A 15,466-nucleotide genomic window follows, 5' to 3' on the forward strand; every position below is an offset into this window, starting at 1 on the left:
GAAGAACATATGCATAAAATATTTGCCCAAGGACTTTGCTAAATGACAATTTCAGGTAGCGTAATAATCCCTTCAAGAATTAAGAGTTGTTTTATTCCAGACACAGGATTTAGTTATTTGAATTTTTCCCTGATATCTGTAGGAGATTCAAATATAAGAATGGTATGGTTGCTCAGCTGGTCAGAGAGTAATCCAGAGATGCCAAAGTTGTGGGATCAATCTTCAGTGTTCTCTCAGTTGGCTAGTTTGTATGACAGGTTATCTGGTTAGTTTACGAAATGTGGCACTTACTTTTAGGATTATAGAAATGTTCTTTGACAAACTGCCTGTTATAATAATAGTCAGAAAGGTGTAAAGTAGCATAGGGAATAAAGTCAATAATAATGTAATAAATACGTATGGTGACAGATGGGTAATAGACTTATCCAGTGATCACTGCATAAAGTATATATGTGTCTAATCACTATGTTGTACACCTGAAACTAATACAATATTGTATGTGAAATGTAACTAAAAAATAAATTCAAATTAAAAAAATGAACTCAGAGTCATTTTTAAATCAACGTATCTTTTGTATATTTTTGGAGCAAGTTTAATTTCACTTCAATATGCTTTATTAATGTTAAAGATCTATACTGATGTTAATACTTAATGATGCTATTAATATGAAACTTCTTTTCTTTATCATTTTATAGATAAACAAAAACATTATTTCAAGTGTTTCTTCTAGAAGTTTTTCATGCTAAAGGTAATATATGTTTCACCAATATTCATTTTATGTTTCTCTAATTGCTTCATTTTACATTTGTCTTTCATATTGAGTCAACTATAGTTTCTAGGATAAAACCATTAAGTGTCACCACTACCTATTATATCCAAAATTACTGAGCGTAATCACCTTCCATTGATATTACCTATGCAGTGAGGTGACGAGCCACTCCAGCTGCCATCTGCTTGACATATTCTGGTGCTTGATCCCACCAATATGAAAGGAGAGTTGCAGCTGAATGACACCTCTGACTGGTAGATAAAGCTTTTGCCTTCTCGTTTTCCTTGAGCAGGTATACCAGGGTCACCACAAAACTTTGCTGGTGGTAAAAAGAAAAGACAATTAATAAAAAAAAAAAGATTTAGGATTCATCAGAGGAAACAATAGAGAATAACAACAACTAACTGAAATATTGTAGAAAGTGACATGCCATCCATGTTAATGTATCCCAATGATTTTTTTTTTAGCTTTCATCTACATGAATACTGATTGCTCAACGCAGTGTAATATTTTAAAAGTTACTAGTAGGAACTTAATAATCATAGTTTTTTGTTATTTGTTTGTTAGTTTTAACTACTAACCATAATCAAGCTACATAGCATTTGTACTTGTGGGCTGCAAAATTTTAAAAAGTAATCCTGAAAAGGTAAGTGATTCACAGATAGCTCTGTCAGAAAGAAACGACCGATAATATCTAAATTGTACTCTCCAGATTGCTCTGTATCTAAAATATACAGTTATTGGCCTGACCTGTGGTGGCACAGTGGATAAAGTGTCAACCTGGAATTCTGAGGTTGCTGGTTCAAAACACCTGGCTTGCCTGGTCAAGGCACAGATGGGAGTTGATGCTTCCTGCTCCTCCCCCCTTCTCTCTCTCTCTCTCCTCTCTCCAAAAATGAACAAATAAAAAAAATCTAAAACACCACACCTGAGTTAAAATAAATAAATAAATAAAATACACAGTTATTTGTTTTGTTGTACTCTGTTGAACAGTCAGAGAACCTATCTCAGTATTTAGTAGCCTTCCTCTTCAAAATATTCTGGGGGATTTGAGTGTTTATTTAAGAAAAAAGAAGACTGTCAGAGTCCAACACTATACAAAACTAAGAAACTCCGATGGAATACAACCACCACAAAAGGGATCAACTTGACAGGATTTCTAAATAAATCGATCAAATGATTCAATTCAATATATATAGTTGTTTAACTATTAAAAGACAGTCTTCTAGGTAATTCTAAGCACTTGGACTTACCAGTAAACAAATTAAGATTTCTGTAGATTGTAGATTTCTTGTAGATTGTATTTTTGAGGAAAGCATGCAATAAACATAATTAATAAGTAAAAAATGATAGTATGTGGGAAGGTGATAATTCTCAAGAGGAAAAATAGGAGAAGGAGATAGGATGGTGGGGGTGTGGATGAGACAAATGGTGAGGGGCGGAATGGATTTTATATAAGGTGACAAGGCTGTCTCTCACTGAGGAGGGATTTGGAGGAAACAAAGCATACTCCCACACTGATATCTCGAGGAAGAGCATTCCAGATGGAGAAAACGACATTGCCAAAGCTCTTTGGGGCATGCTCACATGTTGGAGGAAGAAGGCGGCTGGTGAGGTTGGAGCAGAGTGAGCATGCCAAAGTGTAATAAGGGGTAACATCAGATGGTTTTAAATCTAGCAGATAACTGAGGCAGAAGGACCTATATACATTTTATGCTTCCTGTTTATTTTATTGTGGTAAAAAAAAAAATCCATATCGGATAATAAGTTGCCATTTACCAATTTTTAAGTGTACTTAATTTTTAAATATGTAGATTCAGCACTTACAAACTTACTTCTCTACAAAGCAAAGAAACAGCAACAAACATAATAAATTCTGCCTTAAGATAGCTATACGTTGAGTGACCATAAAGGCATTATATAACTCAGGATACTTTGGGGAGTGAAAGAATTCTTCTAACTTGATCAGAAAACTACCAGGACAAAAGGAATAGACTAGGAATGCTCCAGGAAAGGTGGAATGTATGAATACCTTAACTGGAGAATACCTCAGTCTTAGACTCAATGTTCAAAGAAAGAGCTTCTTTGAAATTCAGGACACTAGGAGAAGCTTAAATTTCCAAACCTATATTTTAGAAACATATTTTTTTTCTTTTTAAACAGTTAAAATTAAAGGTGATCATAAATAAATAATAAAACAAAATAAATCAAGGGGAAAATTGAAAGTAACACAGGTAAAATAAACATTTTAAATTGTGTTTTAATTTTCACCATTTCTAATATATATTTTTTTGTTTTTCTTTTATGAGAGAGAGACAGACAGACAGGAAGGGAGAGAGATAAGAAGCATGAATTCTTCATTGTGGCACCTTAGTTGTTCACTGATTGCTTCCTCTTATGTTGCATGATGGGGGAGGGGGGCTCCAGCTAAGCCAGTGACCCCTTGTTCAAGCCAGTGACCTTGGGCTTTGAGCCAGTAACTTTTGGGCTCAAGCCAGCAACCATGGTGTCATGTCTATGATCCCATGCTAAAGCTGGCGACCCCCATGTTCAAGCTGGATGAGCCTGCACTCAAACCAGTGACCTCAGAGTTTCGAACCTGGGTCCTCTACATCCCAGAACAATATACTCTATTCACTGCACCACTACCTAGTCAGGCTCTAATATGTCGTTAACCTTAGTGCTGCTTGCCATACAAGCACTACTAACAATATAACATTAAACCCTTGGCTCCTAGGCCTGGGTCCTTGTCTTACTACTTATATATCTCTAGCACATTTTGAATTTTATGGTTATTTCCTCCATGATCATTATCAATGGGCATTTTACCTTTAGGAATTGTTTCTATTGTTAAGCTATTTCATCACTTATTTCCGAAGAGTTTCAGATATGTGTGTGTGTGTGTATAAATATAAATATATAAATATATAAATATATATATATATATATATATATATATATATATATATATATATATATTTGCTGAGTCACTTATCTCAAAATAGTATCTTAACCCTTTGAGTAGTGAGTTTTTTTCATGCTCTCTGACCCCTGGGAGTGAGTTTATTTTCAAAAAATGAAATTAGTTCCAGTTACAATTTTATTAATTTAAAATCATGGATTTTTTTGATAAACAACTTATGGAAACAAGAAGAACATACATTTGCCTTTTTAAAATGTTGCCTTACATATTTTTTAAATAAAAATTTCTGTTAATATCGTACTCTGGATGATCTGGAGTGATGAGAATGTACATGAAGTTTGTACTACTCAAAGGGTTAATAAAAAGAGAAAAGAGGGAAATAAAACATTTAAACTCCTCAATTCTCATTCCAGCTGTTTCTGTCTGCAAATTTCCATGTACTAAGCCAAACAACCTATAGGTGTCAGGCTCAGAGGCCTAAGAGAGAGTTTAGTTTCAAAGGCTTCAGATCACAGTGACAAAAATTTTAACATAAAAAGACATGCTTTGAACAGATTTAAAAAGAAAAGGCCTTCTTCTTTATTAAATCTCTAAAATGGATGATTTTGGCTATTCAATGGATAAAAGAATTGCCTGTTAAGTTTACCTTCTCTGAACTAGAATGCATGCCACGTCATTTACTAGCAGTGTAACCTTAGGCCACATTACAATGTAGCTGCTTCACTAAGTACAGTTTGACCTCTTACAGTTGAGTCTCTAAGCATTACACTTTAGGCATCAGTAGTATAAATTTTATTATTAATTGTATTTTAATAGGTCAGAAAATAAAATATAATAACAGGAACATTTTAAACTGTCTTAAAAGATTGGAATTTTATTGAGCAGAATTGTGTCTATTTTATTTTATTTTTTAAAAGTGACTTTATTTATTTATTCATTTATTTATTGACAGAAAGGCAGGCATGGACAGAAACATGGAGCTGTTCTTGTATGTGCCCTGACTGGGGAATCGAACTGGCAACCTCTGTGCTCCAGCATGATGCTCCAACCAACAGAAAGCACTTGAAGAGTGTCTATTTTAGAACTCTTGCAGGAAATAATCCTTAGATGATGAAATGCCAAACAAAGTGGTACATATACACACTCAAAAGACTGTTGCTAGCAGGGTGTTACAATTCTCTCAAGATGCCACCTCAAATACCTAATACAGCAGTTGATATTTACTGAGTGCTTCCTATAAGCCAGTTTGGGTACATAGAAAGGACTCAATGCATAGTTTCTAAAATGAAAAGAAACATAAGACAAAGTAAACAAAATAAATATTGCTGTCATCTTTTGAACTTCTGAGAACTTCTTAGAGCCCAGCAGACTGGGTTCAAAGCAGAAAACTGAGTTCTGGAAAATGCACAAGATGCTGAATAGAGAGATGGGCAGCATCCCACACTGTACGGACACGTCAGTGAGAGGTCCGCCTGCAGCTGCTAGGAAAAACCCTTTCATGATGGAAAAAATAAAGCACAGGGAGAATAAAATTATGCCTGTGTTCCAGAACTAATCAACAGAGGCGCCAGGGTTTTCCTCCTTTCTGTCTGATTCAAGCCATTTATTACTGAGTGGTCCCCAAGAGGGAGTGCTCTCAACCCAAGGTGGATTCCCAAACTGATCTGTTGAGATGTCAGAAGAAAATATTATAAGCTTCATTCATATTTTCCTCACCTAAGAAACCTCCTGATTGAGATTTTTTTTCACTTATATCAAACTAACTTTACCATAAACTAATTTCTGTAATACCTCCTCGTCCCCATCTATGCCTAAGTAGCCATACACTAACTCATCTTGTGTAGAATACACTGGTCTTTTCTAAGATGCTTAGCATGAATCAGAATTTTAAGGGCCAACTTGTGTGACAACAACCTGAAACAGACTTATTCTAATAAATCATATTACCTGAGAGGAGCTTCTTTGGATGTTCCATAAATAGCAATTATAAAGTAAATTATTTTTATCTCTCACACTCAATATAACTAGTTAGTAATATCTCTCTGGAACAAATACAAATATAAATGATCTAATGGGTCTGCAAAATTTGGTATGTAAATCCAGGATTTGTAATCATTTAATAGGAAGCTCTTCAAATAAACAATGACAAAGCAAACCTAATAATTTGTCTTCAGTTATTTATCATATTTCTATACTTTTATATATTAAATATATATTTATTTTCTACTAAACTGAGTAAAATTCATTAAAAAGATATATATGATACATGAATGTCATAAAGTTCATATAAATTATAAAATTAATATGCATGAAACCAACACCCAACTTAAGAAATTGAAAATTGCCAATGCTGTTGAAACGTTTTGTGAGCCCCTTCCAGATAGCATCTCCTCTTCCAAGGCCCAGAATAACAGACATTGTCTCATCCTGAATTCAAGATTTCTCATTTCCATATATTTTTAAAAATAATTTTATCACACTACATGCATGCTTAAGCACTGACTTGTTTAGCTTTACAACTAACAAAATGCTGATATTTATATTTTTTGTATGTGTCTCCTAATGTACATGTACACATGTACAAAATTTTTTGTAGGGCATATATGTAGAAATATAGCTTCTGGGCCACTGACTCTGGACATCTTTAACTTTACTATACAAAAATAGTGAATTTCGCAAGTGGTAATGTTTACATTGCTCCACTTTCTCATCGACACTTGATACTGTCCAGTTTTGTTTTTCAGTTGCATGGTTAGTAAATATCTGGTTATGTATTTTGCTCATCTTTATTGTGTTCTCTTTTTTGTTTTAGGAATTCTTTACATGTTCTATACATTATTACTGTTTTTCATGACTATTATATTATTCAAGTTTCTCATTGGTCTTTTCATAAAGAAAAATTAAAAATTTTTAAGTAGCTGATTTTATTTTTACTTTTTGTGTATGAGTGGAGCTTTTGCAACTTGCGTAAGAAAGCCTTTCTTACCTCAAGATTTTTTAAATAGTCCCTTATTTTTTAAAACTTTTATATTTAAGTCCTGGATAAATCTGGCATTGATTTATTATTTTTTTTGTGAAATAGAGACCATGTTTGTGAATGTGTGTGTGTATTTGTATAAACTGATTCTCTTGTTTCATTAATTGCAATGTCTACTCTTTCCCCTACTGCTTTTCTCTATAATACACCAAATATCAATAAATGATTCAGCACTCTTTACGCTATATTGCTTTACTGACTGGAGGTTATCGTTCACAAAGCAAGATAAGTAAAATGTAAGGGGGACAAGAAGGGAGGACAGGAGCCTATTAAGGGGAAAAATGATGTCTAAACAGCCAGTATTATAGGTCAACATGTAAAATTTTAATTACGGTGATGAAAGAAGAGAATACTGAAAAGAGTGATTGTGAATAAAAAGCCAAAAGTATAAAAGGAAATTTTCAGGCCAGGTAAACAGTGAATACCAATAGCCCTGATGCCAAATCAAGACTGAATGCTCTGGAAAAGTAAGAGAGCCAGTGTGCCCAGAATAGAGAGGATGAGGGGGAGAAGAGTAGGATACGACCACATGGAGGGGGGGTCTCATGAGCATGTAGGCCATCTGGCTTCTACTCTGAATGAGATGAGAAGACTGGAGGATTCTGCGCAGTATCGTTAGTTAGCTCAGCCTTGCTTCAAGGCCAGGGGGACAGGTAGAGGCTCTCCTATCCCATACTGGAAAGGAAAAGACTAGAAACAGGATAGTACTCACCATCTCTGAATGATCACTGCCCACATCATGTGCTACAATAACTAATATAAAACAGAATTCTGACTTTTTTGGTTTGTAATCTTCCAAATGAATCTTGAAGTGATGTTTGCTAAGATATAAATATCAACCTCTGTAAAAAAAATAATAATCTCATCTCTATGTTTACCTTAGTATTTTTAGATGTATAATCACAATCATTATCACGGCAAGCGCCATCATAAGAACTCAATTTGAATGAACATGTGAAAGTGGCATGAATGGATGACAGAAAAAGATTTGAGGCTAAATTAGAGCACTTAGCAAAGATACATTGGACTTAAACAAGAATCATTTTCTGGCAGATTAATCTCAGAGGGTCTCTATTTTGAGGAATAATTCTGAAAATTAAGAAAAGTTTGTAAAGAAAGCACTGTAGCCTAAATTTCAGTTAGAGCAGAAGGAATGTAATGGTTGGATCACATAAAAAGTAGCTACATTGGTAAACAATGATTTTTCATTAAACTTTACACATTGGAAGGAGTTTATCAGTCTCATATTTATTCTGGTAAAGTTTGGATATTTTAAATGACAACGGTAATGTCAGTGAAGTAGCTCCACGAGAGTGAAAATAGGAAAATATCATTTAGTATGGAATTTATACTTACGTAAGCACTGTGGTACTTCACCACTCCAGGAACCATTCCCTACACAGGTCAGAACAGCAGGAAAGGACAATTCATAGCCCGGAGAACAGATGTAGCTAATACTGAAACCCCAGTCGAAATTGGTTCCTTCCAACCTTCCATTAGAGATCTGGGGAGGAGTTGGGCAGGTAACAGCTGCAATTACATTAAATGCGGTTAGACACAGCTGTTGAAATATCTATCATGGTTGTAAAATAAATAAATATCATTAGGAGTAGCCTATGTGCTAATTTAACCTTTTGGAGGACAATATGGTATGACGTGTTTTATTCTCCTGGTAGTATTTCTGAAACATCTCTGGAATTAATCTCTCTAGAATATGACTATTTCTTGAGAACATAATGGCTACTGGTTGTTGGAGATTCTCCAACAAAATAACAAGCTGCCTAACCTCTAAGAGAAGACAAACAGAAGGTGATCTTCCATCTAGTACTGTCACTGATATATTATTGGTTTTATATTATTTTCCAATGACCTTTAGACAGGCTGAAGAACTGGGCCGTTTGGCATAGTGTATCAAAATTGTAACAAGGAATTTGGTATTAATTCTCTGAAATTTTCGAAAACACAAATCATGTATCTCATTATGATATCCAGACTGGTTCTATTAATCACTTAGATTCAGAAGTTAAAAGTTATTGTAGTTCTGGCCAGTTGGCTCAGCAGTAGAACATTGGCCCATTGTGTGGAAGTCCCGGGTTCAATTCCTGGCCAAGGCACATAGGAGAAGCGCCCATCTCCTTCTTCATCCCTTCTCCTCCCCTTTCTCTCTGTCTCTTCCCCTCCAACAGCCAAGGCTCCATTGGAGCAAAGTTGGCCCGGGCCCTGAAGATGGTTCCATGGCCTCCGCCTCAGGTGCTAGAATGGCTCCTGCTGCAATGGAGCAACCCCCCAGATGGGCAGAACATCGCCCCCTGGTGGGCATGCCAGGTGGAATCCTGGTCAGGCACAAGTGGGAGAGTCTGTCTCTCTGCCTCCCTGCTTCTCACTTCAGAAAAATACACACACACAAAAAAAAGTTATTGTAGAATTTTTAAAATGTATTATTAAATTTTTAAACATTCATTTAAAAATTGTTTTAAGTTTTTCTCAAGCAAAGATAGGTTGCACAAAATGACAGAGGAGAAGGAAACAAAGGGTACCAACTACAAAATCTAAACCTGAGAAATATTATAGTCAGACAACTAGCAACATAACTGAATAATTTTTAGAGTTGTATAACATTGTCATTATCAGGATCAATTAGTTATGTTTGAAATAACTTCTAAAGTGTAAGACATCTGTTCACATGTTTTAGGTACTATTTACAATGATCTGATTGAGCAACTGAAATCAGTAAGAAAAATACACATAAAAATTATTTTTTTATTTAGATTTTTTGTTAGATGTCAGGAATTATTAAACAATTAATAGATATTTAGAGAAACATCTGAATGAGAAATTTCAATTATTAAAAAATCAATAGTATTATTTTTCTTTTCTTTCTTTCTTCTTTCTTTCTTTCTTTCTTTCTTTCTTTCTTTCTTTCTTTCTTTCTTTCTTTCTTTCTTTCTTTTCCTTCCTTCCTTCCTTCCTTCCTTCCTTCCTTCCTTCCTTCCTTCCTTCCTTCCTTCCTTCCTTCCTTCCTTCCTTCCTTTCATTGAGTGAAGGGGAGATAGAGAAACAGATGCTTGCATGTACCTGGCACCTGGATCCACCTGGCACCTCTATTCTGGGGCCAATGCTCAAATCAACTGCACTATGCTCAGCACCTGGAGTGATGCTAGAACCAATCAAGCCACTGGCTGCAAGACAGGAAGAAAGAGAGAAGGGGGATAGGAGGGGAAGAGAAGGAAATGGTTGCTTCTTGTGTCCTGACTAGGAATCAAACCCAGGATATCCATACGCTGGGATGATGCTGTACCCACTGAGGACAACCTGCTAGGGCCAATAGTATTATTATACAATATAAATCACCTGACATGCATTGACACTAATCCATAAAAAATCAGAAAAATCAGCAAAAAATAGGAAAATATTTCCAATGAAAAATAAATAGTGTAAGGTAGCAAATCTATGCCTCTGTTAACTAAAAGATTAATTCTAGATTTCATTCTTGAAGTTAACAGTTTCTCTTTTTCTTTTAAAAAAATTACAGTTTTATACTTCAGAGTGACTGTTCCCAAATGATTGAAAGTTTTTCTAAAACTACTGAAAGTGGATCATCAAATTAATGTTCTAAGGGTGATTTCCAATGAGTGTGCTGCAAGAATTTTTAAAACATGCAATATCTGACCATTTAGTTAAGGGCACTGACCTCTTTTCTCTTAGATTATCAAATTAAAAAGTACAATAGCCAACATATAATATCTGCCTGGTGCGAACATCCTGTCTTGAACTATAAATATATATATCATATATAGGTCATATAACAGATTTGCATCTTATTGGTCATGTCACATAATAACGTTGTATCTGATTGGTTAATTCTTGGTGCCAAAAATCCTTCTATACAAGCATAAGCACCTAATTTTTTTTAAAGTCACTTTGTTGTTTCTTTTTCCTTTTTAATTGAATTTATAGGGGTGACACTGGTTAACAAAATTATACAGGTTTCAGGTGCACAATTCTACAATGTACACCCTGTACCTTTACTGTGTGTTTACGCCCTCCCAGGTCAAATCTCCGTCCAGCCTCATTTATCCCCCCTTACCCTCTTTCCCTTCGCCTACGTCTGGCAACCACCACATTGTTGTCCGTGTCCGTGAGTTTTTCTCTTTTTTTAAAAACCCTTTTGCTCAATCCCTTCAGCTCCCTCAACCAGGCTCAATGTTTTTGTTGAAGTATTTTTTAATACTATATATTATTATCAGCTATTTGTCTTAAAGATGAAAACTGAAGTCATTTTTCAGTTTCAAAAGAGTGAAACAATAAACACTAAAAAAGGGGTGGTCATCACTTGTAAATAATTAGGAAATCATTACCTCTACAGGTTGGCATTAATCCACTCCAAGTGCCATTAGTGGTACAAGTCCTGACTCTGGAACCATTCAATTCCATCGTATAGCCCGGCTGGCACATGTATGAAACATTCTGTCCAACCACATAATCATCTCCATATCTCAGTCCATTGGCTGGTATGCCTGGGTCTCCACAACTGATGACTATCAATATTGGGTTAGAGAAGCAGATGGTTAATGTGTCATATATTTAACAGAGAAGAAGTGTAAGCATATGGCATACTTAATACATAACTAGGGAAAATTAGTTACTGTGTTCATTTTAAATCATAAAACATACCATATTTAAAGCATAGACTAGCAGTTCATGATTGTGATCAGGTATGTATATTATAGATTTTACACATATCGGTCAGAAATTGTCATTTAGACTTTGAAAAGTCTAGTTTGATATGCTATTATACTGGAGGAAACTGATGCAGTAACTTTTTTTTTAGGTTAGAGGAGGGGAGATAGTAAGACAGACTCTCTCATGCACCCTGACCAGGATCTGTCCAGCATCCCTGTGTAAGACTGATGCTCAAATCAACCGAGCTATTTTTATCATCTGAGGCTGACACGCTTGCACCAATGGAGCCATCCTCAGCACCTGAGGTGACACTTGAACCAATCCAGCCACTAACTGCAGGAGGTGAAAAGGGAGAGAAAGGGGAAAGGAAGGGAAGAGAAGCAGATGGTCATTTCTCTTGTGTGCCTTGAACAGTAATCAAACCCAAGACATCTATATGCTGGGTCCACTAAACCAACTGTCCAGGATCAAGTGGTTACCTTTTTAAACATGCATTAAGTGATCATGAGAAAGCCCTCCTATCCAATCAAGATTTCTTGCATAATATTTAAAATCTGTATTTTTATATATGGCCATTGAAGTCTCTAATTTATTAGGCTTGCCAGACTGAGAGAACATTTTCTGTACAATGCTACTGAACTTGATATTATAGTAGTTTTTAATTTAAACAATGCTAAGCATAAAAGAATAATATTTATTGAATAAATAAAAGAATGAATGAACTCTAAAATGTGAATTTATATCACATACAGGATGGATACACAATCTGTGAGGCTCAGCGAAAAAATAAAAATGTTATAGCTAGGAATAGTGAGGTCAATTTTCTATTTCTACCAACTCCTTGCCAACCCAAGTGAAAAAATAACCCAGAAAAACAGCAACCTCTACTGTGGAATCCTTGCTCTCTGGATTGGGTTTGAGTGAAGGGCTTCTGGCACAGCTCCTGTCAAATTCTTGCTAAATAAGCCTTGGCGAGGCCAGCCCAGAGAACAGATAGATGCTACCAAGACTATGAATACACCAAACTACGGCTTGCCCCGTGCTTGCACCAGCCCCTCAAACAGGGTGGAGAATAAAGATGCAATGCAAGCTTCTCTAAACAGATAAGGGGCTGAAACAGGTGTGTCGTAAGCATCAGGGGCCCCAAAGCAGGGCTGGGAATGCGGGCCACAAGCCGGGACAGGGGTACCAGGTGGTGGGAGCAAAAGGCCTAAGACCCATCCTCGGCTGCCTGCACAGGAGCAAAGGCTCCAGAGCCCCATCACATGCTTCGCTGTCCCAGTGGATTTCCGTTACAAAACACATATTTAAAGATAAAATTAGTGAAAATATTGAATAGCAATCACAGCCCTATCCTAAGTGCAAGACCCTTTGAGTTTCTAGTAACTGCACTAATCCAGAAAGCTGGCTCTGACTACATATGTTGTTTTAAGAAGCCACACCCCAAAACTTTCAAAAGACTTAAAATGGTATGTAAAAAAAAACAAACTAATCCTAATATGACATTTAAGAATAACGCATAAGAGAACTTATATATAAGCCACTAAAGCTCGTGCTGTTTTGAGTTAATGATTTAACCAGGATTTGGGCAGTTAATTGGCTAAAAGCTTTCTTGCTCTTAAGAGAACAAAAGGAAAAAGCAGGTTACACTTTTTTCTGGAGATAAAAAGCATGTGGCATACTTGCCTTTTAGTATCTTTTTGCCTTTTAAATCTTGTTGTTCATAAAAGGACAAATAATTATACCTGGTGAATCTGGGTTATATTCTTTTACTTTTATTTTTAAGTAATCCTTCCCAAAAACTTGGAGGTCTATGGTTAAAAACTAGAGATAGATTCAGTCATAGAAGACCTGAACAGCACTTCAATTACATTGCATTTAATAACTTATCATTAAAAACAAAAATCTCAACATTTCTTTCATATTACTCTAAGATGTCGAGTCTAAGAAGTTTTAGGACCATGAATAATGGCAATGAAATTAAAGAACAATATTCCTGGCACTCCACCCGCTAATACTCAGAGTCAATTTGCTGAAATCACACTCTTGGAGTATTTTTTTTTTTATCAGACTCCAAATAAGAATTTTGCATATAAAATGATTTCTACTTTTTAAATTATTGATGAAGAACAGGTCTTTAAAAATTATATAACTGAGTTGGATAGGATATCAAATCCTGTTTATTTACCAAAAATATCATTTTTTTGCAGTTTTAAAATTTATAAAAGTGAATATAGCCTTTGATTTATTTTCTTTTATTTTACCCCATGCTATTTTATATATTTTTTAACCTAGATTCAAAATAAGAAGAGGAAAATTTGGGAGAGGACTCACAAATTGCTACTTTGTGGCCAGTACTTTACAGGCTGAATTAGGATCCTGGCAAGAAAGAACAGCTAGCTGGCTGGAAAGGCACAGGAGCCAGGAAGCACGCACAAGGAGCAGACAGAGGGGTCATTCTACAGGGGCACTGCCAAGAGTTCTGCATCGCGTGGTAGCGTCATGAATGGAACGCCTGACAACAGCTTCAGGAAGGATTTGTTTGGTGACTTTCTGATGAAGCAAAGGCCAGTCAAAGAGGCAGTTTCCAATAGCAACGGTCTTTGTAAACAACACCTGCTCCACCAGTTGATTCGTTTACCACCAGCTTGTTTTCAGCAACGAAAAGAGGCTTTTGGTCTTTCTGAGCAAAACTTTACAGCTTAACTCTTTAAGAGTTTACCTTAAGATTCAGAGACATCAGTGCATGACAATGAAATGCTGTATTTTATTGCAAGAAAACCTTTTCCAAAGTCACCAAATTCCCGAAAGACACAACTTACATATACACATAATTGTGCGCATGCATACAAATACGCCAACACACCAACAAACTCCATAGATATTTTGTCTCTTTTTTACACTGTTGCATTCTCAGACATTAGTCTAGTACTTCATAAAAGATAAAATACTTGTTTAAAGAATAAATCAGTAACTGAGTGTGTAAGGAATGATTAAATAGCACAAATTTACAAAAACACATATATCATTTAAAGGTTTGATTTTTTTATGAGGTATTCTCATGAGCTTCTATCATGTAATTGATGCCCAAGTGACATTACTTACGATAAATTGAAGTAGATAACTCTCATGCTAAAAATAAACGTTATTGTGGAGGTTTTAGCCTATGCTACTTTGAAACTTTAACCTCTTAAATGAACAATATAAATATGCATTTTTAAATAAAATGGAATCACACCACCTGAACTTTTATAATAGAATTCATTTTTTTACTCAATATCTAATGGATATTTTTGCATGTATATATACATAGATCCAGGTAACATTTTTAATGACCTGATATTCTCTTATATGCATATACATACAATATAATTCATAAAACTAAACCCCTAAGGACTGATGTTTGAACTGTCCCATTGTTTTCCTATTAGAAACAATGCAGCAATATACACGCTTGTTCAGGCATCTTTATGTATTTGCTTTGCCAGATTTCAAACACAGAATAAAATTCAACTAAAGCAGAAGGAAGTTCCAGAAAGGTGATCCAAACATTTCTCTGATAACACTTCAGATTTTACATGATCTCTCAATTCAAAAGTTAGTTTCCTTTTTAGATCTCAGTTAAGGAGATTTTCTTTACCTTAACTTTGGCACTATTGACATTTGGGACCAATTAATTCTTGATTGTGCTGCTTTATGCACTGAAGTTGTTTAGCACTGACCTCTACCTGCTAGATACTAATAACACGCTCACTTGCACTGTGACAGCCAAAAATATCCCCAGACATTATGAAATGTCCCCAGGGAAGCAATGCTATCCCTGTTTAAGAACCACAGCATTTAACAATAGCTCTGTCTCCTTTAGATAACTTTCAGCCTCACTTCACTCAGTTTCATGCTGGGATATCCTCCAGATTTCTCTGGTGTGAGACTAGCTCCATCTCTCTGACCTATCTTTTACAAAAACAAAACAACCTACAAACAAAACGAATTCTCACTTTGGTAACATCCAGTGAGGACCATTTCTGTCCTGATCACTGAGGACAAAAACCTC

At 35.5% G+C, this 15,466-nt stretch overlaps 1 protein-coding gene across 3 annotated transcripts in view; it reads right to left on the reverse strand.

Moving 5' to 3' along the window:
• Window positions 1-15,466, reverse strand: part of CSMD3 (CUB and Sushi multiple domains 3) — a 1,231,016-nt gene that overhangs the window by 32,456 nt on the left and 1,183,094 nt on the right. For all 3 annotated transcript variants that reach the window (XM_066379371.1, XM_066379370.1, XM_066379369.1), the window contains 3 exons: window positions 11,088-11,267; window positions 8,086-8,259; window positions 915-1,088 (listed from right to left, as the gene is read on the reverse strand). In XM_066379371.1, the coding sequence (XP_066235468.1) occupies window positions 915-1,088; window positions 8,086-8,259; window positions 11,088-11,267 (528 nt within the window). The remainder of the gene's footprint in view (window positions 1-914; window positions 1,089-8,085; window positions 8,260-11,087; window positions 11,268-15,466) is intronic.

Source organism: Saccopteryx leptura, chromosome 3 (assembly GCF_036850995.1).
Source record: "Saccopteryx leptura isolate mSacLep1 chromosome 3, mSacLep1_pri_phased_curated, whole genome shotgun sequence".
NCBI classification, from domain to species: Eukaryota; Metazoa; Chordata; class Mammalia; order Chiroptera; family Emballonuridae; genus Saccopteryx; species Saccopteryx leptura.